Genomic DNA, 26047 nt, shown 5'->3' with positions numbered 1-26047 from the left:
TTGCAAGAAGGATGTTGCGAGAAGGATGCAGTCTATGCAGTCTCACATTTCATCGTGCCAGCTCAAGTTGACATGGTCAGAGTCAATCCGCAGGCAGGAGCTATTTGAAGTGTGTTGAAATGTTCAAATTGTGACGTACAAAAATGTCTTGTAGAATGTTTTGCTCCACAGAATGTGTTGTTTAATTTCCCACTTTGGTTCACACCTTAGCCTCTGAACCAAATAAAAATGAGGGTTCAGAATGCAGCAGAGTTGTATTTGTGCAGTCCTTCTTCGTTCTCCTCATGCATGTGCTGGTAAAAGATTGCCTTTACGCCTTCTTTGTGTATAGGTTCTGACAAATGTCTAACAGGTGAACCTGACACATTGATTCTAAATAGTGTGTATTTTTCAAACATGTCTGCACTGTTTGAACAAAATGGTCCCAAAGAAAAGCTGATGGAAGGATCAAGTGGAGGCAACATCAGTGTGAAAAAAACTGCTCCTGAAGTGGCCCAACAGAAATCAAAGGTCATGGTGCCCAAGTTATATCCGAACTCCTTCCTGTTTGCCAAGTGGGGAAATGGCCTGTCGGAGAAGGAGCAGAGGGAGGCTGAATCTCTGTTTCAGATTTACGGGTACAACGTGTTCCTCAGTAATCGGTTACCTCTTGACCGGAAGCTTCCGGACATGAGGGACAGCAGGTAACATGCATTCTCCGTATTCATTTCTATGCAATGATTTTAACCAGAATCTTATTATCTCAAGTGAGGTTTCATCTAACTCTAGTATTTCTCTTTTTTTAAATAAATGAACAACAGATCCTAAAACAAAACAAAACAAATGGAAACCTGACTAAATATTAGCATCTTATCATGCAAAATTGGCTTTGTCATGAGGAATAAGATGAAGATTTTGACAGCTGCCATGTGCTGGAAAGATTTTTTTAGTTTGTTTTGAATGTTGTTCGTTGTCACCATATTGCGGTCACTATCACAATATGTCATTCACATCTCAAATTTTTGCTAACAAATCAAAGCAAGAAAGAAAGAAAATCATCAGAATGATGGGTCACTCCTACCATATTTTAAGGCACCTCTGTACTTTTATTGTCTGTTGAACACACTGTAGGTAATGGTGGTCATTAAAAAAAAAAAATATATACAGTATATATATATATATATATATATATATATATATATATATATATATATATATATATATATATATATATATATATATATACATATATTCTAAAGTCATAAATCGTCTTGGTGTACTTAATCGTGTTTCCGGTGGGTGTACATACCACCGTATTTTTTTTCTCTTTTTTTACGTAGATGTCTGGCAGTGACATATCCCGAGGACCTGCCCAGCATCGGCGTGGTGCTCATCTACGTAAATGAAGCTCTTTCAGTCATTAAAAGGGCAATCAAGAGTATTGTATCACACACACCAAGGCACCTCCTTGTGGAAATTATCCTAGTGGACGACTACAGTACTTTCAGTGAGTTTCATTAATAGTCTACAGTGCGATCTGCAGCATATGTTAAAAAATATAGCTATAGAAAAATTACATTTTTGTTGTCAGCGTATTGCTTGTTGTGTTTCAGATGACCTTGGAAAACCGTTACAAGACTACATTGATGATATCCACAAAGACAAGCCCGGACTGATAAAGAAAGTATGGCATCATCATCAAATGGGCCTTTCGCAGTCTCGGATCTCAGGTTGGGAACATGCGACGGCAGATGTCGTGGCCATTTTGGATGCTCATGTTGAAGTTACAGAAGGCTGGTATGCATGCTGTATTTTAAATGTTCCGAGGGAAGGCGTCGGCGTCATTCATTTTGATATCCTTTGCAGGGCAGAACCTCTGCTCGCACGAATTAAAGCCAACAGGACGGTAGTGGTGTCTCCCGTGTTTGATAATATCCATTTTGATGACCTCAGTGTAGAAAAGTACTTCCCCAACGCACAAGGCTTTGACTGGTCTCTGTGGTGCATGTACGAGTCCTTCAGCGTGGACTGGTGGAGGGGCAAAGACATCTCTCTACCTGGGAAGTAAGCAAAATGGACTTTTTGGTTTTCTTTAGATTACAAGAAGAATGAAATGATGATGAGTCTGTCATGACAACTACCAGAGTTAGGATCACACGCGCAAGCCTGAAGTAAGACCCGAGGTCTTGAAAAGATTCAAAGGAATTTTTTGAGTCGAGATTAGTAGAACTTTATTTTCTGTCGCAGTATCAACCAAATGTATCAACGTTTGTGTCATTGCAAATTAGCTGAGACGAATAACAAGTTACTATATGTCACAATTTGACAATGTAGATTTTCAGTCATCCAGATCATTCTTGATTTTACCCGTACTGAAAACTTTCAAAAGTGACATGAGGTGTTGGCACACAAGTATCAATGGAATGGAATAGAATAGAATACCTTTATCGTCATTGTACACATGCGCATATACCTCAAAATATGGGATATTACTGAAAACCTTTATTTTAAAGCACTACAAAATACAAAATGTCTTTGCAGAGTACCCAATTTAGCTGTTTTCTTTTCAGAAGTCATTATGATAAAGCTTCTTCTTTTGAATGGGGATGGGGATGAAAAATCATTGTATGGACCAGGCAAACACATGATATTTTTTCTTATATGTGGGTAAAATTGATATTTCTCAAACGTGGGAGTGCAAATGCCACACAAGGAGTCTGGATCTAACATTGACATTTTCAAACAAGATTTTTTTCAAGCCACTACCTTTCGTCTTTGCTCTATGTTTTATGCGACCATTGGTCCGACCTACAGAAACCCTGAAAATGTCTAGATCTCTAGAGTATTACGAGGAATTGCTTTGTTACAGGAGTCCTTCCGTGATGGGAATATTTGCAGCGGACAGAGAATTTCTGGGAGAAATCGGAGGGCTCGATGGCGGAATGACCGTATATGGCGGTGAAAACGTCGAACTTGGGATTCGTGTACGTGTCTGCTTTGTAGAAATGAGGCAGAAACGTGTTCAATGCGCTCTCTGAATTGTTATGCTCAGGTATGGCTATGTGGAGGAAGTGTCGAGGTGATACCGTGCTCCAGGATAGGACACATTGAGCGGTCACATAAACCGTACGCGCTTGACCTTAATCCTGTGATGAGGAGGAATGCCCTGAGGGTGGCAGAAATCTGGATGGACGAATATAAGAAGAATGTGATGATCGCGTGGAACCTCCCGCTTCAGGTTGGTATATGCTGACAGTTGACTGGATTTGAACTTGCTTATTAAGTTGTACATTCCTTTGTATGTCAATTCAAAGTGGCTCTTGCTACTAAAACATTAACTGTCAGGCAGCAAAGCACTGGCAGATGGGGGGGGGGGCAGTGGTGGGGTTGGGAGGGTAGTGCCACCCTTGTATTCTGCTTGGATCTCCCGGGTGCCACTTCAGATAATTGCAGTGCATAATTGCAGTACTGTCTGATTTATATATGCAATTAAATGTATGTTAGCGCTTTCTAGTGGTAAAATCTTCATACGACATCATACAGAGGATTTCGTTCACAGGGTGTCAGTGGTCTTTCATAGTATATATTCTACTACATATTCGTAATCTGAATTGCCATTGAATCTTCACATTTAAAATATAATATATCCAAAATACGACTGAAAATTTCTGAAGTCATTTGCTACACACAAAAAAACACAAACTGGATCATTCTGATACCATATAGTTCACATAAGTGACCCCATTTGAAGAACATAGCACCAAAGAAAGTATTTCCAAGCTTTGTTATATTTGTAATTTTAGATCACCTCAATTTAATTAACATTAAAAAAAAAAAAAAAACTAAGACATAAACTGGGTCAAAGATGAGAGGTTGGAGAAATCATCCAAAAAAAAGAGACTTTTTTTTTATTAGTGGCTTTTATATGTTAAGTTAAGAGTGTGAATAACTATGTCAATCTATATGTCTGTTTACGTGTATGTTTACTAGGAAGAGAAAACAGTGAGAGATGCGAGCTTAGAACCCCGCAAGATTTCTTGTCCGTGCTATGCGATCAATTTTCTTTTGGTTGTTGTTTTTGACATGGGATACACAGGAGAATGTTATTTGCCTGTTAATGCTCTGCATGACAGTGGTGAGAACTTGAAAGTAAACCTAACTTTACTACTACTTTACTAAATAATATAATTGCATGAGTATGTTTTAAATTTTGAAGTTCATCCCAGAAGTGCATCATATAGTCATTGCAGATTAAGTCGACGCAGAGACCGTTGCTCCAGGGTTCGTAAGTCAAAATAACGCAGTTCTAAAATCATGCTCCAGGGTTCGTAAGTCAAAATAATGCAGTTCTAAAATCATGCTCAATTGCTGATTGAGGGCATTAAAAAGATGTAAGAGAAAAGACGAGGTATATTTTGCCAACTTTCATCGCACCATCGAGCATAGTTTAGCTGCTAGATCGCAACGCTCGAATGCTCAATATTGTCTGACGAGAGCAGTCAGATTACTTTTCCAAGCCTTACTCGCTTTGATGCTCAAAGTCTGATAGTTGCCATTCATACAGATCACTTTTGAACAAACCGAGCTGAAACAAATGTGTTCTACAGTCGTCGCTTTGTTTTATTGCCCATTCTCTATGGAATTACCTAAAATCTCGGTTTATATTTATGTGAAATAAGCAAATGTTGGTTTTAAGAAAATATATAAAAATTGGTCAATCATAGCAATGTGTAAATGAAGGATTTTGTCTTTAGCAAAAAAGTATTTTGTCTTTTATTTTTATCCAAATACCAAAATACTAAATATCTGCAGGTAGACAGGATGCTTTGATTACTTTTGATATTTAGATGTTTGTGTTTGAAGAAAAAAAAAACTGTAAAATATTATCAGGCAAAATAATGACGATTTGTCTCCTTTTTCGATTAAATTTGAACGCTAGTTTATGTTTAAATTTGCATGCTAACTTGTTAATTCTTTTTCCGCGATAAAAGAAAAACATTTGAAAACTAGAAATTTGAGCACAAAATGACCTTCCTTGCTATATGGCACGCAGGATCACAGAATTGATATTGGTGATGTCACAGAAAGAAAGAAGCTCAGGGAAAGGTTGCAGTGTAAACCATTCAAGTGGTACCTTGACAACATCTATCCAAATTTGGATACCTGGGAAGATCTGCTGGGGTATGGCATGGTAAACAACACTTTCACAACCATGTTTACTGAGGTTCAGCAAAATATTTTCCCACACTTAAGGTGTAATCAGTTGTTACCTTATGCAAAATTTCTTCTACAAGATGAGGAACAGCCTTCTGAGTGAGCTCTGTGTGGACCAAGGGGTAGTTCCAGGAATCATACCCATCCTTTACCAATGCCACTTTCAACAATCGCAGGTACCGTTAGAAATTGTGCATTATGTTGCCCTTTTACCAAGCAAAGATTGGCTGTCCAAGGTCCTTTTTGGGCCTTCGTGACCTCCTAGTCCTGTAAACATCTGACGTGCAGCCTAAATAAAGACAGACTTATCCAATGTTTCAAAGTCCTGTCAAAGCTACAGTATATTAAATGATCATTTTAAACACTTGTCATCAAAATCACAAATCTGATGTTTAATTTAAGGTATTTTAGATATTATATATTTAAAAAAAAAACACATTGTATTTATTCTTGTTACCAGTTTTGCTACTATAACCAAGAAGGGGAAATCATCATTGGTGGCATAAAATCTCACAAATACAACCAAAACCGCTGCCTGCTTGATCCGGGCTCCAGCAATACTCCAACCCTGATGGACTGTCAGCTGGCAAAGCAAAGTCAAAAACACATGCATTGGGACTTCAAGCAGGTACCAGAATCAACATTACTCAATAAAAGATGCCATGTCACTGATGCTCTCATACAACGTGACTTTAAGTGTTCCAATATTCACAGGGCAATGAAATCCGCAACAAAGCAACTAAGAGATGTTTGGAGATCAGTCAGGGGGGAAACTATGAGCATGTTCTCATCATCCGGCAGTGCACAGGACAGACTTGGACCATTGAGCATCTCATCACTACTCTTTAGTTTGATAATGTTGTTTCTTCGCAATTTGCATAATGGAATTTATTTACCTTTATTTCAGTAATTAAAGTTGTGCGTTTTCATAAATGCCTGTCCGTCATTTGGTTAAATTGCCATCTTTGTGATTGCACGGCATCTAAACTTACATTGCTTATAATATACTCGAAAGAGTACGAGAGAGGATGTACTGACAGACTTGCTTTCAGGTACAAATCTAGTCATTAGCATCTAGCTAGTATGACTATATCAAATGTTTTTGTTTCAAATGAATCACCTCGGTATTAACAGCGGTTGACAAGTGAATTAAACAAGAAAACAATAAGTTACTTTGAGGGTTGAAAAAAATGGCCAAATTGTGATACAGAATGTGTCGGGGTGAAAACAGGAAATCCAAAATAATTCTATTTAAACCTAAAGCACAAAGAATACAGAAATGCTTCGAGGTGAAAACGGGAATTCGAAAACAAGTCTGTTGTATTAAGGCTGAGTTCAGAATTTATTTTTTGTTGTTGTTGTTTCTTACTTCTTTTTTTGTCTTGATCGGGGGACTGCTACAGTGCCTTGCAGTGCAAATCACAAAAAATCAAAGTAAAAAAAAAAAAAAAAGACTTGCGTTTTACCTTCTCTTTTTGCAATTACCTCATTTTGTGTGTTTGTTACTTGTTTTGTGATTTGCACACCTGGACCACCGTGGTAGTTGATTAAAAAAAAAAAAAAAAGTTCCACGTTTCATGGCACTTCGGAACCGAAGTAATATTTTTTTAATTAATGTAACAACATGTGCAACGGTGAAATGACAGTTTTAATCAATAGTACATACAACCGAATGTCATTACCTTGTGTAGGTGTCTCGGTGGAATACCGGAAACAGCCGACTTGTTCCGAAAAACCACGAACGGTTGTCTTAGCAACCCATGTGTTTCGTACCACCTCCACTGAAAAAGAGGCTCCTAACTTTTCCATTGTGAATATTTTCGACTCGCCTGCGCGCTAATAATGATGATGAAAAATTTTGAACTATTATCGGAAGGTCTATCAAACGTCAACTTGCAGAGACGTCGGGACGTTGAGGCTCGAAGACGAGCGAGGCTATTTGACGACAAGCTGAGGACCATCGGAGTAAGATGTTTGTGTTGCACATATTCTTTTCTTAACGTTGTAACTTTATCACTTAAAAAAATAATAGGTCGACAAAGAATTTCTTGACAAGCAACTGGCTGAGAAGATGGCAAGGAAAAAGGCAGAAAAGGAAGAAAAAGATGCCTATGGTGAGCAATTTAAAAAAAAATCTAATTTTAAAAACGTTTTTCTTATTCGCCCATTTTCTTACAAATTAAGTTATTCCTGGAAATTAATTTTAAAAATTAAATTGATTTATTATATATAGAACGTACTAAAACATGGGAGATCACTTTGCAAGGTTAATTCTTGGATAGCAAAAATAGTTGTTTTTTTTATGCGCTATAAAAAAAAAAAAAATGTTCCCTCAAGATTATGGAATGCTGTTCGCTGTAAATTGGCCTCGTTGAAACTAAGAAAAAAAAATCATGAAAAATTTCCCTCGGTGTGCGCTAACTAATTTTTTATTAGTTTTATATTTGAGTGGCAGACTGACATACAGTGATATGCAGTTTTGCATTTTATTTTAATTTGAGAACAGATGAACCATACAGTGCAACTATTGTTTGAGGGGGAAACAGTTTGTAATAGTCTGCAGCATTCATGTGAAACATAATCTGGGCCAGGAAGTATTCTAAAGGCAATTAATTAAAGGGAAACATGCACAACTGTCCTCCAAAGGACATACTGTCCTCAATATTTTTAAAATATGATGGGGCAATATTCATTCTTTTTCTTCCATATTTAATATTCTGTGAGCATTGTGGGTTAAATATTTTGGTATTTTAGCGTACCCCCCGGTTGAATCATATCTGAATTAACAATAGCAGAAAAGTGAAGTAGCACACATTCAGAAACTCTGGGTTTGAATCCTGGGTCTTGTTCTCCAATATGGAGTATCTCCATGCTTGTGTGGAACTCCAGCTACCTCCTACATTCCAGAAGAATGCTTGTTAGACAGTTAGTTGTCCTGTCTGACAGTATATGTGAATTACTGTTTGTCCTGTGCAATTGGCCGGCAATCGGTGCAAGAAGTACCCTTCTTCTGGTCCAAAGTCAATCGGGAAAGGCTCCAACTCAACCGATTGCACGCAAATAACCACAAAATACCAAAAACGTAGATAATTTTAACAATCATGCTCCGGTAGAATGTTTGACTAACCAACTACAGGTTCTACCCACAGATGCTGCTATGATGGACAATATAAAACAAGCTTCCCTTCTCCATACTCAGCAACTGAAGGTCAAACACGACACGGAGAAGGCCATCGTGGAGTACCGCCGTCAATACCAGCAGCCTGGCGCAGGGCAGAAGTTAGACCCGGATGCGCAGATGATAATGTTGCCCGGTCTGCTTGGGGAGGACCCAGACATTAGTCGAAGGGTCCAGAGGCAGAAGGAGCAGCTCCAAAGATGGCTCATCCAGCAGCAGGATGAGAAGGGAGCAGAAAAACTAAGACAACAAATGGAAAGTAGGTTTTCATAAAATTGTAACACACACTTTGCGAGATGACTAAATGTTTCGTCTGGGCACTCAGAACTGCAGGACGACCGAAGCAGAATAGACATGGACAATCAAGCTCTGCAGCTCCAAAAAAAAGAGCAGGAGAAGAGAAAAGCTGCAGCGGTTGCGACTAATGAGTGGAATCTGGACACAGTGAGTTGTGTCTCGACGCCCAGAATATATTTAACGCAATTTACAGATTGTAGATTGTAATTTAGATTGGACATTTGAAAGATTAATGAAATTAGAAGGTATTCAAGATCAGCCAGTTTTTTTCTGCTGATTTGAAATGTTAAATTCAGTAATGTTAAATTACAGTCCTGTTTTGCATGTGTCTTAGCTACTTCTCCCACAATGTTATAAAATACTTTATGTTTATATTATTTTAAAAGTGTGATCATTCAAAACCTGATAAATGAGTACCGCAAATGCTAACTTTAACAACATACCAGTGAATTATTTAATGTTGCTGACATTACCTATTGCATGATGACTTGGAGGGTAAACACATTTTCGAAGATATCTATTATTTGCAATTAATAACTGAACCAAACATTGTAAGAAATGTGTTTCTTTTGAAAAACACCGTGGTGTGGGTGCACATTTTGCCCAGGCACCTGTGTTGAAACGTTTGATGTCAAAATAGGCGAATTGCAAAACCTTTGCCTTTGTTTCTTAATGACATGTGGGCTGAAGTTGATGCAAAAGTTGACAGTTCGCACAAGCTCAGGGTATGAGAGTCTGTTCATCATAATTTGTAGCTTTGAGTTTGATCTTAGAAATTGAGCAAGTGAGTGTAAATTTCAAAGTTTTAATTCCTCCCTGCCGTTAGATGACAAAGACACGAGAAAAGCGTCGCCAGGATCATAATCAGGACATACAGCAGCACGTTCGGCACACGGGCATTATGGGAGCACCTGGCCTTTATCCCAGCAGCGACAGGAAGCCGCCTCCTGAGAGCATGATGCAAATCTTGCAATTTCACAAGCATCAAATTGAAGAGAAAATGGTCACGGCCACAGAACTACACCTAATTCAATCATGCTCTATTTGATGTGCTGCTTGACTTGAAATGGGCGCGCATTATAGGTGGCGGAAATGGAGAATAAAAGAGAAGAGATGCGACACGATGGCGTCCGTCTGGATTCGGCTCGTACAGCTGCGCTCTTGGAGCGGCAGGAGGCCCGACACAAGAAACAGCTACGGCGACATGTGGACACCATCAACAAACACCTGATTTCAACACAGTCGGACAGGTACGACACATACACACACAAAACGGAGCTGTCTGTTCTCTTACAGCTGCTTCATAATATTTCGATATTAAGGAAAGAGGACATCAGAAGGGGACATATTGATGAGCGCTTCTTCTCCCAATTCAACACCAGCAGCCGCTGATGACCAAGATACCTGAAATGATCCAGCTGAGTTGTGTGTTCCAAAAGAAATACAAAAAAATAATGAATGTAGTATCGTTCAAATATGCAATGTTTTATTGTCCGTTTTCGGCAAATATCGCAATCAATGAGACAGCACTGTTGTTTTTCTAGAAAACGGTCAGTTTGAAAACAAATATCAGAGCGCGTTTCCTGAGTCGGATCATACAAAACATTTGAAACATTCACTTAGTAAACCACAAGCTAAGCACGCACACAACCACAAGATTCACAGTATAAACATTTTGCCCTCCTTTAGAGGTCTTGAGAATCTCTTGGTCTAGGTTGACACTGCAGCCCGAAGTGATGAAATTCTGATATTTTGCCCCTATCGTCACATAAAGTCACACGTCAAAAGATCGGATACGTATCAGAATTGGTACCACATACCCAATGGCCTGGGTCGCATTTGAAAAAAATTGGATCTGTGTCGTTCACGCTGCCATCCAATGATCAGATTTAGGTCGGGTAGGGGCAAAAAAAAAAAAAAAAAAATCTGAGTTGGATCTCTTCAGCCTGTAGTGTAAACCTAGCCTTAAAAGGAAACTGTGTATTGTTTCGCATGAGCCTGAGGGAGCTCTAGGGGCATTACGATAAATGCAGCACCTCCTGCTGTCCGTAGCTATAACGGACAAGGCCACCTTCGGAGGAGTGCCACCTCTATGTAAAATAATTTCATGATAACTAGACCTACGATTATATTTAAAACATAATACTGTTGGTCTTTAACAACACATTTATTTTGAATTATTGATCATTTATCATTATTTTATCGTTATTGAATTTATTCATCTTTAATTAAAAACGTCTCAATCTTACACAACGTCCCTTTAAATATAGACTTCTGTCTACGTACAGTACCAAAACAAATGGTGGCGCTATAACCTCAAAACTGTAAGGAAAAAGGAAGGAAGGAATCGGAAGCCTGAAAATTGATTTTCCGAAAGGACTAACACAGGAATTTTAGAATACAAATACACGACAAAAAATTGCCTAAAAATCAGATTTTTGGCCAGAGTTTTCCAGTAAACATAAACCCAATTTGTTAAGACCTAATTGAATATGCAGTAAAGCGTTTGTTTGATTTGTATGGTAACGTCCAAAGAGAAAGCATGGTGCATCAAGCACCTGAACTAACCTGCAAGCCACCATTACAAAGTGCAAATTCAAGAAATAACTGAACCGAAATGCCTAATTGTATGAACGGTCAAGGCTTTACATTTGTGATCACAGCACAGCGGGAGAATCAAATAGTCTCCTTAAGGAAAGCAAGCTGGGATAAGAGCAATACAAATGACCAAAACCACACGCTTGTTTCGGGAAAGCGTTTTCTGAAACAAACTTGTCCCATTTCGTCTGCCACAAATCCAAAGCCTCTTTTTGCAGTTCTGGGCTCAGAGTGCTGTAGCTAGAAGGAAAACAATGGTGACATGTCAGCAGGCAAGCCCCCAGGCACGTAGTTCACATCACAAGTGAGCTAGACTCACATGATAGAGTTGATGGCCAGCTGTTTGAGAGTGCCCACGTGGGACCTATTCCCCCCGAAGCCAACGAAGGCCTCGTAAAAATCGTAGGAGAGGCCGGAGGAACCGAACATGGCCGGGTCGTCGGAACTGATGACCATTGGGTGGTTCTGGGACAGCAACGCCGCAGCCGGGTGGTTTCGTAAGTCATCTACCAGCTTCAACACCTGCACCAGGACATGCGTCATTTCATCACTAAAAGACAACCATATTCAGTACCAGCCACAGGTTTGAAAACATCTTCAAATTCAAACAAGGTCGAGACATTCAAGCTCTTATCTCTGAATGCGACTTTAACGTCACCCAAATCATAAAGCTGAGAAAATAGCAAGTTGCGCAAAGTTGCTATCTGGGCAAAATGCGCCATCTTTCAAGAAACTGAATTCTAAACAGGTTTTGTTTTGATAAACCTTTTCTTTGTTTACCAATAAAATAGAATAGAGTGAAAGCAGGACCACAGCTGATGATATTTTTTGTGGGTGTCTAGCTATATTCCAGAAAATTACATAGAAAACAATTACAGAACAACATATTTCTCAGTGGATGTTGTGTATATAGCACAGGGGTGTCAAACTCATTTTTATCGTGGGCCACATTGTAGTTTTAGTTTCTGTCACAGGACCAGAATAAATTTAAGTGTGTTTGTCACACACTTACTGTACATAGTTTTGAAATCTGAGGCCAGTAAACACTGTTCAAAAGGCAGATTGAGAAAAAAATTGTTGTTTTTTTGAAGACAACTTGCATGTTTGTTTTTTTAGCTTGAAACTTGAAGTCAAATCAGCATTTCGCATGCCCCATAAAATGACGTGGTGGGCCTAATCTGACATCTTAGTGACTTTGTTCTGCCGCTAAAACAAAACTGCAACTAGATTAAGAAAACCGCTGACATGGTCTGTAAACACAGCATTGATAGTGTGGTCAAATGCTGAATGATGTCAATAAACGTGTCTCATCCAACGTTGAACCCCTATCCCATGTAGAATAGTGTCCCCGAAAAGATGTGTTCTGTACCTGGTTGGATATTGGACACACTTCCACAGCCACGCCTCTCTTCCTGGACAGTTCTCGCACCAAAGGGTGGCGAATCATAGCAAACCCGTGGCCGATGCGTGAAGTATTAAACAAAATCGCGTCCAACAAGTTCTGGTCCACATCTGTGCCCTCCAGATCTATGACAGCATACCACAGAAAAAAATGTTCGAAATGCATGGATTCCATTTTTTCTAATCCTCCCGTCAATCTGTTTCAATGGAAGCAGGTTGAGCCCTCACTTGTTTCTCCGGCATGGAAAAAGTAGGGAAGTGTCACGCCCATCTCTGCCGGTAAAGACAAGGCCTCTCGGAAATACCAAAGCGGATTTCCGTCATCTTCGCGACCTACCTGTTGCATAGGAGGTCTACACTTTACCTCAAAACATTGTTTGCCATTAAAACTACGTAGAATAGCCAGAATTGGTTGAGGACAAACAAACAAACAGGGGGTGAGTTAACAATCATTTCAACTTCAAAATTATTGTTGAAAAATGTGAATAACTGGGATTATTTATGGTAAATGTCACAATTAATTAGTTAAAAAATGTAATCATTGGACAACACTACTAAAAATACCATTGAAAAACAATTGTTCATAAAATATATAACAATAATAAAACTGTCACCACCAAAATCTTTACTCACCTTATATGCAACGCTTTTAAGAAACATTTTATAAACATTATAGTAAAAAGATTTAAAGCATGTGATACATCTATGGAATTCTACTCACATTTAAAGCTTGATTATATTGCTGTTTATAATAAAGGTCTGAATTCCATTTATTTGTTTGCATATTATTTCATTTGATTCTGCGTCTTTATATTTTTAACATTGTATGTGTGTTGGTTCTAAAGGCTCTTAAATTGTGTTTATGTTCGATTTGCACTTTTGTTTTATGCTCTGCACTTTGTTAACTACATTTCTTCTTAAAGTTCGATAACTTGGGAGTTGCGGAAATGTGGGTAATTCATGCGCTTGCCTTGCGCTTTTGACTCTAGCCTTCTTTCATACAATATCAGTATTGCTTTAGCACTATCTGGTGGCACATGGGTGCCAAGGCAGTGTGTAGAAGTAAATTTCTTACCAAGTCAAAGCCCACCATCAAATCCGGGAAGTCTCTCTGCAGCTTCATTGCCTTTTCCACAACCTCTTTCAAAGCGGATGCATGCATTGACCTGAAACGTAAGCCGCAAAAAATGTGTTCATTTGCAGTATCGGTATTTTTAATAATTATACAGGACATCTAAATGCACCTATGGACAATGAAGATGAATCTGCTCCCAAAGAAATCCGGGTGGTCTGCTATGAACTGTTTGGTGACATCCGCATAGGTTTTCAGAGCCCATGCTGAGTCGTGAATGCTACCATCCAGTTCGTATACCTGATTGGATTCAGCATAATATCAGGCAAAGATCAAAAAGTGTGAGACCGTCATGAAAACAGCCTACCTGCAAAAGTAAAGCGCGAACTTCCACATACATGACGTTATCTTTATAGAGCTGGCTAAGGCTGTGGTAGTAATAGTCTCTGAATACTGGAGCATACGTGAGAAGACCCATTACAGCCATGAAGTTCAGAGCAAACTTCTCCCAGACCGCGACCTGGTCAGGATAGAAGGCCTCAGGATCACCATCGGTGAAGAGTGTCATGTTTGCCAGGATGCTGTCAACACGAAAACAAATCGACTCAATAAAGATGTTCAAAATGTTTCCTTTGTATGGCCTGCTTGACTTTGGGAAGCTGGCACGGAGAAACAGTGGTTAGCACGTGTGCCTCGCGGTTCAAAGTTCCGAGTTCCATTCCAGCTTGCTCTGGCATTTCTGTGTGGAATTTGCATGTTCTCTTTGTGCACGTGTGTGGCTTCTCTCCGGGCACTACGGCTTTCACCCCCGTTACAAAAACACTGTACGCATGGTTATTGGACCCTCGAAATCGTCCTTAGTTCAGGTTATCCCTTGCCTTCTGCCGGTAGACAGCTGGAATAGGTACCAGTGGGTCAGGGACTCTCATGAGAATAAGTGGCGATAGAAGATGGATGGATGGATGGATGAATGGAGTTTGGGAAAGGGGTGCTTTTTCTGGCCAAGACCTGACATCAGGGGTGCACTACTACAAAGTCTCCATCCATTCATTTTCTACAGCGCTTGCCCTCATTCGTGTCTCAGAGGCACCGGAGTCGCCCTATGGTGTCTGTGGACAAGAACATGAGAAAACCCGTGCTAAGCACTGGGAGAATTTGTAACTCCACACAGGAAGGTCAGAGGCAAGATTTGAACCCACAACCTCAAAACTGTGAGGCGAATGTGCTATGTTGCAAAACACAACCACTACAAATTACAAAAATAAGAAACCAAAATTGTACTTTTGACCATGTCATGATTAAGTATGACTCATCAAGTATTTCCTGTATTGACCCTGTCCAATGAAACCCTACCTTTTATCCAGTTCTGTGACATTGATAAGTTTCTTCCTTAGTGTTTCCATCAGTATCCAGGGAGAGCATTCAGGCACATTTTTAGGTTGCCCTGATGAGAAGATGAAGCGGACTGATTGTTTATCAGTGACACACATGTAGCAGTTCGGCCGATACGTCACATTTTTCACAAGCCACTCAGGATTCCCCATTGCGAGGTCATGGATATGCAAGGCTCCACCTGAAACAAAACGTCTAAGTGTGTCAAAAAAATTTTATGTATTGACCTTCTTGCCCTCGGGTTGCGGGGTGTTGGAAAACAAAGGTCAGTCAGTGGATGTTGATTGACTATTATTGTGTTTGGCATAACCTGATAGGCTACTGTCGTGGATGGGAGGGCAAGTTCAGAAGCAGAGAAAAACTGAAGAGCATGTGAGAATTGTCAGTCCAATGAATGGTAAATTTGGCTTTAAAAAATGCCCCCACAGCCCTTTGATAAAGTTTGAGTGATTTTCATTCTCTGGAGGAAGAAGCTTGCTTACCAGAGAAGCAGCTCAAGTTTAGCGCCCAGCAGCAACTGCATCCATAGCTAATAATGGCAACAAAGACATTAACATAGGGAGTCAAAGCACAACGTTTTGCCAAACTAATGTGACTGACAGGACAATCTTTTATTTAAATTGTATTTCTTACTATTAGTACACTAAAAAAAATTGTGCCATTCCTCCTCATGGATGAAACTAATGGTTGCAGCCAGCGTTTGAGTTGAAAATACAGGAGAAGGTAGTTGCAACTGCATCTGTTAAAGCCTTTTTAAGGCAAGAACACAGTCACTTTTTTTATATCGTAATCATAAATCAACCTTCTGATCTGACACAATCCATCTAAATTTAAAAACAACACTGCAAACCATTACGTATACCAGTCAGCTTTAAAATATACTACAATTATGCATTTTTTGTTTGGGCAAAACGCAAATATGTGCCTTGTCTCAGTGGAGGTTGGAAAATTCAATTAAAATAATAACCTTTAGGCATTTTTTGCAGCAGGCTAAAAATGGGACTGCGTTCAATTAAGTGTTTAGCCTGGAAGAAGTGCATGGCAGGAGGGAAATTTGCTTTGGCCATTTCATCCTGCTTCATTTGGTTCAGCCGTGCATCCAGAAGCTTCTCCAAATCTGTTAGCACCATTTCTCCTCCCGTTTGCTGAGAAAACTCCAGCTGTATGAGAGCATCCCTCTTCTTGGGGTCAGGCATAGAGAAGACACTTGCTTCAAGGAACAGAAGCAGACAGGCGACTGCCGCAGGGGGGCGGTGTAACTCAGCCAACATTATCCACTGGCAAACCACACAGGATTCACAACCTGAAACACAAAGGCGCAATCAATATACTGTATTAAACTCTTTAAACGCCGCTGTGAATTAAAATCAACGATGGTGATGACGACAACACCACGTTTTTTTAACACCTTGCCTAATTCGTGATGGGGCTTATGATAGAGCAGCCAAAACGTCTTCATGTCAAACCACCGGTACAATGTGTAAACCTTAACTGTTGACCACATTTAATTCAGAAAACGAAAACGGTGGATTAACATATTTAGGGTGACAAATAAGCGAATGCGTTCACAATTAATGTGAGCGCAAAAGTAAAAACAAAAAAAAAAACAAAAACAAAGGCGAAATACAAAGGCTTATTTGCATTTAAGAAACAAAGGATTAGACTTCGTCGATACGGAGAGATAGCGCCACACTGCGAATTATTAAACACAAGTTACCTTAAAAATGCAGTCACTAAAAGTATGCTCTGACGAGCACAAAAGTTAAGAGATTGTTGACTTGGATGTCGTCTTTCAACAGGACAAGCGGTCCTGTCAAAAGCAGGTCCCTCGGGTGAAAAGCCCCGCCCTCCCCAACACGATTGGCTCAAATATCACGTAAACAAAATCCTCAGGCAAACTTCAACTAAGAAAATGATTGGAGGGCGTTTTTATGGAAGCATGTCTATCATTTCCACGTTGGTGTATTCCACGTAAACATACTAAGACTTGTGCCAACCGTGTTGCCACACCTGCCTCAACCTAGAAAAACAAGACACGATAGGAAAAGTTCTTGTTTAATATACGCCTTTGTTCGTCATCAAAAACAAGAAAAGGAGGCAAGGTAACGTTATTAAGTCAAAGGAAGAATACCCGCACAAGACCTAGTACAAAACTTTCTTAAAATACCATTTGCAACAACACCCCAAGTATGAAGACGATCAAAATCTGTTCGGTGAGTCCAAAAGGAAACACATGAGGAATTTAAAAGAGAATCATTTTTGCCGTGGGATTAATGCAGTTTTCCTACAGGCCTGAAATGATCATTCGCATCAAATTGTCTTGCCGTCCGACTGAACATCCATCCATCAATCCCTGCTACCTGACTGGAAAAACAATTTCAACAAACCAAACCGCACTAAGCAAAATAATAATTGCAGTTTGCAATAAGAATATTTCAAGTGAATACACTTTTGTCTTTGTACAATAACAGTAACGATGTGCTCTGGGATTGTGTAGTGTTTTTTTAAATTTTATTTAGCATAACGTTGAGTCACACATATGGGTATAACAATTAAAAATGATATGATGAGCGCCATGGATTAAGGCAACAAAACACTTCAATTTGAGGAAGAGTTTATTTCTAAGAAACGTACAGCATAGAAAATAATCCAGTCGATTTTCCAATCTTGCATTCAAGTACAAAAAAAAAATGTAAACACTGTTCAAAAACAAACATTTCCTCACACAATGCGCCTGAAAAAAAAAAACACGTACAGTGCATTAATATTAAAACAAGCACAAAAATGTACATATGGAAAATTGCAAATAAATATTTTTCAAATCTAAATGATTTTCACTAAAGAATGACAGCGGACATGCACAAATACAAAGATGTTAACTGACATATATTCTGCATAACAGACACATGGGCAAACACACGTTACTGTACAGTACACCATAAGACACCACCCACAATACCATAGCCTTGGAAAGCAATTTGAAAGGAATAAACAGAAAAGACACTACATCAAAGCCTTGTTGGATCCACTACAATGAAACAATTCAGTAATTTTACTCAAGTACCAATTCACAACTCTTGGTAGCTCCTACTATTGTTAAAAATATACAGCATCGTCCACATGTAAAGCACATGTGACAATTGCCATAAATTTTTGCTACTGTCACATGTATGAAGACAAAAACAAATACTGTACATCAACACCGTTAACAAGTACAGTACATAGTGGTGACGTTGTAATTGTAGCATGATTCACTGAGATAAATTTTGTGTCACAGTTGTTAGTGGTATCTCATTGAGCACCATCACTTCGCACAACTTAACATTTACTGAATATGATAATGCTAGCATTTGAGCAGTTGGTAAAAAATTCAAAGAGATGGACTCACAGGACCCTGTAGATTCTACAGATAGGCTCATTGAGGTAGATTGACTTGCAGCCAGATTGAGAGAGAGAACAAAAACTTGGTGGTGGTGGTTTTGGAGGTTAAAAAAAAAGTGAAAATATCCAATAAACCCCAAAATAATAAAAGACATCAAACTGAGGAATTCAAGTTCACTGGTGGTGATTTCATGAAAAGAGGCTCTTTCAAAGTCAAGCTCCTCAAATGAATCGGGGGCCAATTTAACACAAATGCAGTGTGGAATATTTCCTTCTGCTGCACTTATTTCAAGACAGTGGCAAAAAAATACCCGTACTAAGTGTAATCCCTGAGAAGAGGAAGTGAATTACAGAAGCAAACATAGTGACTTTCACATCTCAACCTAGTGGAGCGCCAAATGTCACACAAGGGAGTATGTTTTTTCTTTGCTAACATGTAAAAGCAGGCAGGATGTGACACCTGAAAATGATCCCTCAATTTTAATCTAGTCAACAGTATTCATACATAAACAATAATTTAATAAAACAATAAAATAAAGACTATCCAAGGCCACTCAGTTTCAGGTGGTTTAGTCTTACAATGCTATAGTGCATAATGGTGTCAGGTACAATTAGATACAACCAGTGTTTGCTTCGCTAGTCCAAAGACAGCCTTGAAGAATGTACTAATATAGCCTATTTTATTTAGGATTGACACACACAAACAAAAAAAAATCAGTAGGTGGAAAAGAACAAGAAGCGGTTGGAAATATTTAGAATTATTCATCCATATTCAATCCCCGATTCACAGACTGTGTGCTTATCATCTACACATTCATTCATACATTCAAAAGGCAACCAAGACAGCTGGACATGTCATTGGTCTTGGTTGAGGAGACAGTCTCACTGTACCCTCTCTTTCTTTACAGTACCTGAGTTTAACCTTTAGAGTCAGCAGATAATGGCACCATCATTAAAAAAAAAAAAGGTGTGTCCCCTCTCTGTGTATGCTTTGATTGTTCACATTGGAAAAGGTAGTCCAGTGGTAAAGGTAAAATGATAGCAAGTTCATGGTGAAACACCACCAATCTTGTCACGTCTCTGAAAAAGATCACTATTAAAGGACCGCAACTTAAACATTGTGGTTCACAAAAGCTCAGTAGAATTTAGCATTAGAATTTTTCTGACAGGACTTTCAAGTCCAACCAAATACAAGCCAGGGTAAGAAAACTGAACAACATGCTGAAAATCGTGCCCTCTTTGCAGCCTCTTCCAGGTGGGTCAGCGAATCAATGTTTTTGGTCCAGTGCATCATGCCTAAAAGAAGAGGAGAAATATTTATAAAAAGACTATGTACAGTAATCGTGCCGAATCAAGTACATGGGTCGACATCATTAAGTAATGCCTCTTTATCCATATCAAGTTTCTGTTATCATGAACATATAGCAGTGTAAAATTCAGCAGTCTACTACAGGGGCCAAACATTTGCATCAATGCCAAGTCTCTTAAAACGCGATTTTCATTTGATGACATTTTGTACGGACGTGCGGGATTTTGACATGGCCTATAAACACCACTACACAACACCTCACATACAATGGGGTGTGTAGATGTGCTACTAAATCATTTGCAGTTACCTTCAGTCATTTTGATCATGTATATTCTTTTGTCATTCATTCTGACAGTTTTATGGGAATGTTAAACTGCTGCACATTCTTGTAACTTGCCTAAAAAAAATCCGTTTTCAGTGCCATTCCAAACATCATGGCCATTTTCCCCCTAACGGATGCTGAAACCTGTATACATTTGTAATTGTATAACAACTTACAGTATATACAGCTTAGAATTACCGAGGGTTATTTATTCACACAGATAGTATGTTAAGAAAAAACGTATGCCTGCAACCCTTATGAGGATAAGCTGTATGCATGTATGCATGGTGATGGGTTCTACCTGGGCAGCTAGTAAGTACAATGTAACATCAAAACCTCAGCACGTACAATGCATGTCACACATACTTGCTTGGCACTTGAGCCACTTGTTGCCTGGGACACACATTGACATAAATTGTCAGACATAGTGGTCCTTTTGAACGAATGAATGGGTCAAATTTCAAAACAAACGTCTTCTAAGCACACACATATACTTCACGAGAATTCAGTTTAGAATAAAGGTTTAATCGGCAAAGACAAACTTTCTAGAGTGACTAAACAAAAAAATCTTTTTACCCCAGGTTAAGGACGTTTTCGGATGCCGTGCTTCTCTGCTGAATCATTACACTTTGAAAATGGCCACCAGAGCGGGGATACATGGCCATGCGCATTTGGCCGGGGGGAAGAGGCAATTGTTGGGGACGCTGAAGAGCCTCCATCAGGTGTGGGTGAGGTCTCTGTGCAGCGTAACGATCTGGGTATGGAGGTCTAGGGTAAAAGGCACCATTCCTAACTCCACTGTGGGATGGGAGGACACCCCCCGTATGCATTGGCGGGTGCATAGTGCGAGTGTCATACATGAAGCCAGGTGAAATGTGTGCAGTGGAGGCAAGCGGCTGGATGCTATGACGGCGGGCGGCGGCGTTGTGGCTATCAAGGTCCAGTATTTCTTTTGGACTTTCAGGTTGCTCCAAGCTCCCCTTAGTGCGACTGCGCTTTGCTGGGCTATCACTATTATTATTTTTACTTTCCCAGTTCCTCTCCTCTAAACTTCCAAAGAATGAGCCAGCCTCTGGTGTTAACAAGCTCACAGTAGTGGAGCCCTCGGAGCCTGTCGGTGACACACACCCATCGTTAACCTGATCGTTTCCTTTAGTAGTGGATGTGAGCAAGTAGGTAGTTGGCAGCATGGGCTGCGGAGATCGCTGCCAACCGTCTGGAGGATAACCACCTTTACTAATTGGAAGATTACGGGCCTGCGGTCGAGTGTAATAGTGTTCATGTTGGAAAGGCGGTGGAGGATACATGTTGGTGTGAGCGTGAAGATGCTGTGGGCCAGATATGTGAAATGAATAGGCAGTTCTTTGTTGTTGGTGATAACTAGAGTGGTCTTGGGTATTGAGGAGAGGGTTGAGGGTCTGGTTGTGATAAGGGTGCTGAGCAGAATGAGAAATAGGCCTGGCCATGCTCGTCTGGCTAAACTGTGGATGTGGAGGATTCCCTATGCTGTTTGAACCTGTGTCTCCATTTACTTGCGCTTGGGTATGAGGTGGCATGCCAGTATTGTGAGCAGGTGTGGACCCTCTTTCTGCCTGCACACCTACATTACTATTCACCATCTGGGTTTGATGATGGTTTGGGCTAAATGCCTGCTGTTGTTTACAAACAGTAGTATTATAAGAGTCAAATTTCATTGTATGTGGACCTTCCGTGTTCCTCCGACTTGCAGGTTCGCATGGTGTTTGGTCTCCATGCTCTGCTGGGCTTGGCTGGGATGGTAAGTGTGGCGTAGGATGGCTGGGGGGCAGAGAGGTGAGAGGGGTTGGGTGAGGGGGTCCAGGTTGGGGGCTCTGTGAGAGACCATGCGACAAGCCATGCATAGAGCTGCTCTGAGTGCTTTGGCTGATTTGTGAAGTTTGCAGTTGTGTTGTGTTCAGGGTCATCTGTGGAGACGAATTCTTACGATTGTTAAGAACTGGGACGTTTAGACTTTCTTGGGCTGGGCCTTGTTGGTGCTGTTTTTGGACGTTGTGCTCTTTGTGCTGTTGCGTCTTTAGCGTGTGGGGCAAGTTGCTTTCAGACATGGTATTCAAGGATGGTGACGCACACTGTTGAGTGAGTGCAGGGCTCTGGAGAGGTCTGCTCTGAACATGCAGAGCAGTGTTAGGTGGATAATGATTCTTGGAATTTGTATGATTAGCATGATAGTGCAAGGACATAGAGGCTGAACCATTAGTTTGAAGATGGCAATTTCCTTCCTGCATAAGGCACTCTGCTGCACTCCCTGACTGTTTTTGGCCAGACATATTTTCCTGAGGTCTTTGAGGGCTGTGCAATTCCTCCGCTGGCCCATTGTGGTGTTGACTAGGGTTTGGAATGTAGGGATACTCTTGAATGACTGAAACAGTGCTGTCTGATGAAGAAGGTGCAGTGGAAATTTCTTTTACAGGCACTTTGTTATCCATAGTCCCTGTAAAAGGCAACAATAAAGAATGGAAGAAAAATACATAAGCACAAAATATCAGTAAATACCCAATTACAGATAATCACTATGTCGTATTTATCCCAAGAGATAAAAAGACAGACAGAGAGAAAGATAGACACGCTGTATATACATCTAGATTGCTTTAGGGTTATCAGAAGCAGTATTAAAAAAAAAAAAACTTAAGTTGTATCTACCTTTGGCCTGAATGTCTGCCAGTGGGGAAGACTGTCTGTCTGGCTCATTGTGTGCAGCAGGACGCAGAAGTTGAACCTCAGGGGCTTGAGGAGGCAGCTGAGAGGGACAGGTTGGGATGCTGCCAACCCCTGAGGGTCGTTTGGATTGTTGAAAGTGGCCCATGTCTTGATGGGAGGCACCTGCAGGTGGTCTTGATGAGGCGGACAGCTGCTGTAGAGCAAGCATTTCTGGACTTTCCAACATAGAGGCTAACCGTGTCTTGGTAGAAGAGTCTGATTGCGTTAAGTTGGGGCGTTGCTGCACGGGGCCTGGGGAGCTGACCACTGCTGCAGACATTTGGTATTGTGCATTGGGGGGTGGATGGGGATATCCAGCATCCTCCAGCCAAGGTTTATGCCCTATTGGAGGTGGCACACCTCCATAAGTCAAGTTGTGCTGGTTGACCACACTAGAGTCTTGCATGTGCATTCCACTGGGTCTCTCCGGATGCTGGTGATTCAAACTAGTCCACATGTTTGACAGTCCCATACCAGGAGACCTCAAGCCTGTGTAATTGTGCTGTTGAGGCCCATCAGGCACTGATAACTTGTTCCCCATTGGATGCATTGGGTGGTTCTCTGGGCGGAAGTTAGATGGATATATGCTGGCTTCAGGGGGCGGCCGAAGTTGAAGAGCCATTGGGCGAGGACCCAGAGATGGACCATGTGTTGGACCCATGTAAGGGGGCTGCTGCTGGTGAAGAGGCTGGTTACCATTGGGGCCCACTGGATACCTGTGGCCCATGTGATGCTGGAAGTAAAATTAAAACAAGAATGAAAAAATCTTTAGTCATTCAACTTCTGATGTTAGTACAATATTTGGTTTACCAGTAATAATAGAGAGTGGGCCAATAGTAAGGTTTTATTTAACAGACATTTTACATTACTTTTATTACCAAACAGTAAATTAAAAGATGAGACATTTGACATCATTATCTAAATTACTTTGATTTAAAAACAATACATAAACATTAGACATTTTACATTGATTATTATCTAAGTATTAACTGTTTTAAATATATTAAATGATATATATTATATTGAATATTAAAAGTCCTAGTCTCAACTGTAACACTACTTTTGGCCTACCCTGTACAGTACAACATACCTTGAATATCAGAGATGGGAAATCCAGGTCCATAAAGTAAAAACCCTGCCACAATTTGACTTTAGCCACATGTGCTTCTAATCAACTTGCAGTCAAATGAGCTTGTTGACCAACCTGTAAGTGAAAACTTATGTGGCTGAAGCCAAACTGTGAAAAGGGTTTTTACTTCCTGGACCTGATTTTCCCATCTCGGTTGAATATGAACATTTCTACACATGGTGGGTCCACTTTCCCCCTAAATGTATTAACCGAGATAGGACTTTGTACCTGCATATTAAAGTTGTGGGGCAAACGATTCAAGCTGGGATCGCCATGCCTTGGAATGTGACCTGGGTAGGCAAAACGGGGATCCATGCCCATTTTATGAGCATACATGTGTGGACCATGAGGACGATGTAACTGGTCAGATGAAAAGCAACTTAAATTTGCAGTTTTTGTCAGCATTTACATCAAATATTGTTCTGCATCTAAATATACCTGTTGACCAGGGTGGTACATGACCCTGATGTCTCCATGTTGGTTTTGTAGGCTCGCGTGAAAGCCCCAATGAGAGGGTGGAACTTGTCGAACTGGCTTTCCATGCTGGTCTTCCAACAACGTTTGGCCTTTGCCTCCCTGCGCATTTCGTTTACGCTGGACCTCCTCAGTGGCCTTGATTAAACTTTCAGGCCCCAAATGTTTACTGCTACGATTTCTTTTTTTCTCCTTGCGCTCCTTATCTTCTTTGCTGATGTAGAATTCTTCATCAGTGTCAGCCTCCTCCGATGGCAAGTGTTTTAACTGGGCCCGGTTAAAACAGCGTTCAAGAGACTGTGCCATCACAGTGTATTCTGGAGAGGAAGAGGACATCAGTCCGGATGATTAACTAAACATGTAAAACATAAGAATGTCTTGTTCACCAACTACACTCACAAACATAATACAAACACAAAGCCCATCTATACTCCCAAACAAAATACAAACGCATAGCCCATTCTCCCCAACCATAATCATGAACACAAATACATTACATGAAGGCACACAGGTCCTCCTGAAGACAAACTGCTCTTAGGCTAACACTGATCATTCCAGTAGGTCGGAGGGCATGTGTTGACCCCTGCTCCTCTTATACTCTCCTCTACCACGGTCCTAGATTATAACTCCCACGAACCCCCATCCTGAGGGAAAGTATTCAGTAGAATGGATAGCTCTAGCAGGGGGCCTTGGGGCGGAATGTTTTTCTGGCACTGCAGGGCCAGTTTCTCCTGAACATTGGAGCACTGCTCAATCAGTCCTCATTAATCATTGTCAAGGCTGCCCGAGCCCCGTTTGAACATTGAGTACATCTTTTTCTTTTGTGCTGTCACGCCCGACTGCTTGGTTGTTGGTGTTTGTGTGGGTATGCATATGTTTTCATTTACCACTATCTGCTCCATTGTACTCTTTGCAGTTTTTAAATATGAGCTTCACATCAGAAATAAACTCCTCCTTTACAACATATTCTCCATCATTCAGTTTCCTCTCAATGGTGGAGAGGTCCATGGGAGTCTGAGGGAAAAGGAGAAAACATCTGATTAAAAAATAGGGACGGACCTGACAACTTCTATCATGAAATTATCATTGTTATTGTACCTGGATTATGTCATGGTAATTGGGGGCATAGGAGTCGTCCACGGGCTCTAAGAAAGGCCAAGCGTCTTTGTGAGCCTTCAGGGCCTCAAGCACTTCAGAGGGAGAGCAGAGGTCAGAGATGACTACATTCATTCACATCTTTCAACTTTTCTTACGAGGTATACCTTTGTATAAACCTGTGTAGTCATCTTCCATGTCAAAGCTGAAAAACAACACAATTATAATAATCAAATTTTGTTAAAAGTAGGATGCAAGTTTATCACTTGTGAATTCATCAGAGCCTCATACTATTTATTAGTGGTCCGTGTTCTGAGGACTGGTGACGAAGGCTCTAAATTCAGAAGTTCTGGTGGAAGGTCTTTTCCTTCAGACAACAGATAGGCCTTTTCCTCTCGCATCTTCCGTCTCCTGGCTCGCTCTGAAAATCACAGAGAATGTAAGAAGGAGAGAAGGTGAGAGGTTCATAC

General features: G+C 40.4%; 4 protein-coding genes across 5 annotated transcripts in view; 2 read left to right on the top strand and 2 right to left on the bottom strand.

The window, feature by feature from the left end:
- Positions 1–396: 396 nt before the first annotated feature.
- On the top strand, positions 397–6042 carry LOC148422119 (putative polypeptide N-acetylgalactosaminyltransferase 8). Its single transcript, XM_088416581.1, has 10 exons — positions 397–683; positions 1320–1486; positions 1593–1776; positions 1846–2043; positions 2849–2963; positions 3032–3217; positions 5033–5170; positions 5274–5369; positions 5654–5821; positions 5908–6042. The coding sequence occupies exons 1-10, from the start codon at positions 397–399 to the stop codon at positions 6040–6042; spliced, it is 1674 nt and encodes a 557-aa protein (XP_088272707.1).
- Positions 6043–6956: 914 nt separating this feature from the next.
- ribc2 (RIB43A domain with coiled-coils 2) lies at positions 6957–10314 on the top strand. Its single transcript, XM_088417560.1, has 7 exons — positions 6957–7158; positions 7226–7307; positions 8343–8630; positions 8697–8815; positions 9495–9671; positions 9752–9918; positions 9991–10314. Exons 1-7 carry the CDS (start codon positions 7036–7038, stop codon positions 10058–10060), a joined length of 1026 nt encoding a protein of 341 aa, XP_088273686.1. The 5' UTR covers positions 6957–7035; the 3' UTR covers positions 10061–10314.
- ada2a (adenosine deaminase 2a) lies at positions 10133–16956 on the bottom strand. The gene is made up of 10 exons (XM_088417559.1): positions 16849–16956; positions 16099–16434; positions 15093–15312; positions 14107–14320; positions 13912–14039; positions 13743–13833; positions 12896–13004; positions 12636–12793; positions 11586–11788; positions 10133–11506 (listed from the first exon to the last, which is right to left on the bottom strand). Exons 2-10 carry the CDS (start codon positions 16400–16402, stop codon positions 11326–11328), a joined length of 1608 nt encoding a protein of 535 aa, XP_088273685.1. The 5' UTR covers positions 16403–16434; positions 16849–16956; the 3' UTR covers positions 10133–11325.
- A 772-nt stretch (positions 16957–17728) lies between these two features.
- cecr2 (CECR2 histone acetyl-lysine reader) overlaps positions 17729–26047 on the bottom strand; it is a 27696-nt gene continuing 19377 nt past the window's right edge. For both annotated transcript variants that reach the window (XM_088417657.1, XM_088417658.1), the window contains exons 10-18: positions 25869–25998; positions 25745–25782; positions 25581–25672; positions 25370–25496; positions 24447–24799; positions 24237–24368; positions 22823–23612; positions 20720–22613; positions 17729–19808 (exon numbers count right to left, since the gene is read on the bottom strand). In XM_088417657.1, the coding sequence (XP_088273783.1) occupies positions 19781–19808; positions 20720–22613; positions 22823–23612; positions 24237–24368; positions 24447–24799; positions 25370–25496; positions 25581–25672; positions 25745–25782; positions 25869–25998 (3584 nt within the window). In that variant the 3' untranslated portion in view covers positions 17729–19780. The remainder of the gene's footprint in view (positions 19809–20719; positions 22614–22822; positions 23613–24236; positions 24369–24446; positions 24800–25369; positions 25497–25580; positions 25673–25744; positions 25783–25868; positions 25999–26047) is intronic.

Source organism: Hippichthys cyanospilos, chromosome 6 (genome assembly GCF_059441005.1).
Source record: "Hippichthys cyanospilos isolate Australia breed blue-spotted pipefish chromosome 6, RoL_Hcya_1.0, whole genome shotgun sequence".
Lineage (NCBI taxonomy): Eukaryota > Metazoa > Chordata > Actinopteri > Syngnathiformes > Syngnathidae > Hippichthys > Hippichthys cyanospilos.
Note: the sequence above shows the minus strand (reverse complement) of the source record. Positions and strands in the feature narration are given on the sequence as shown.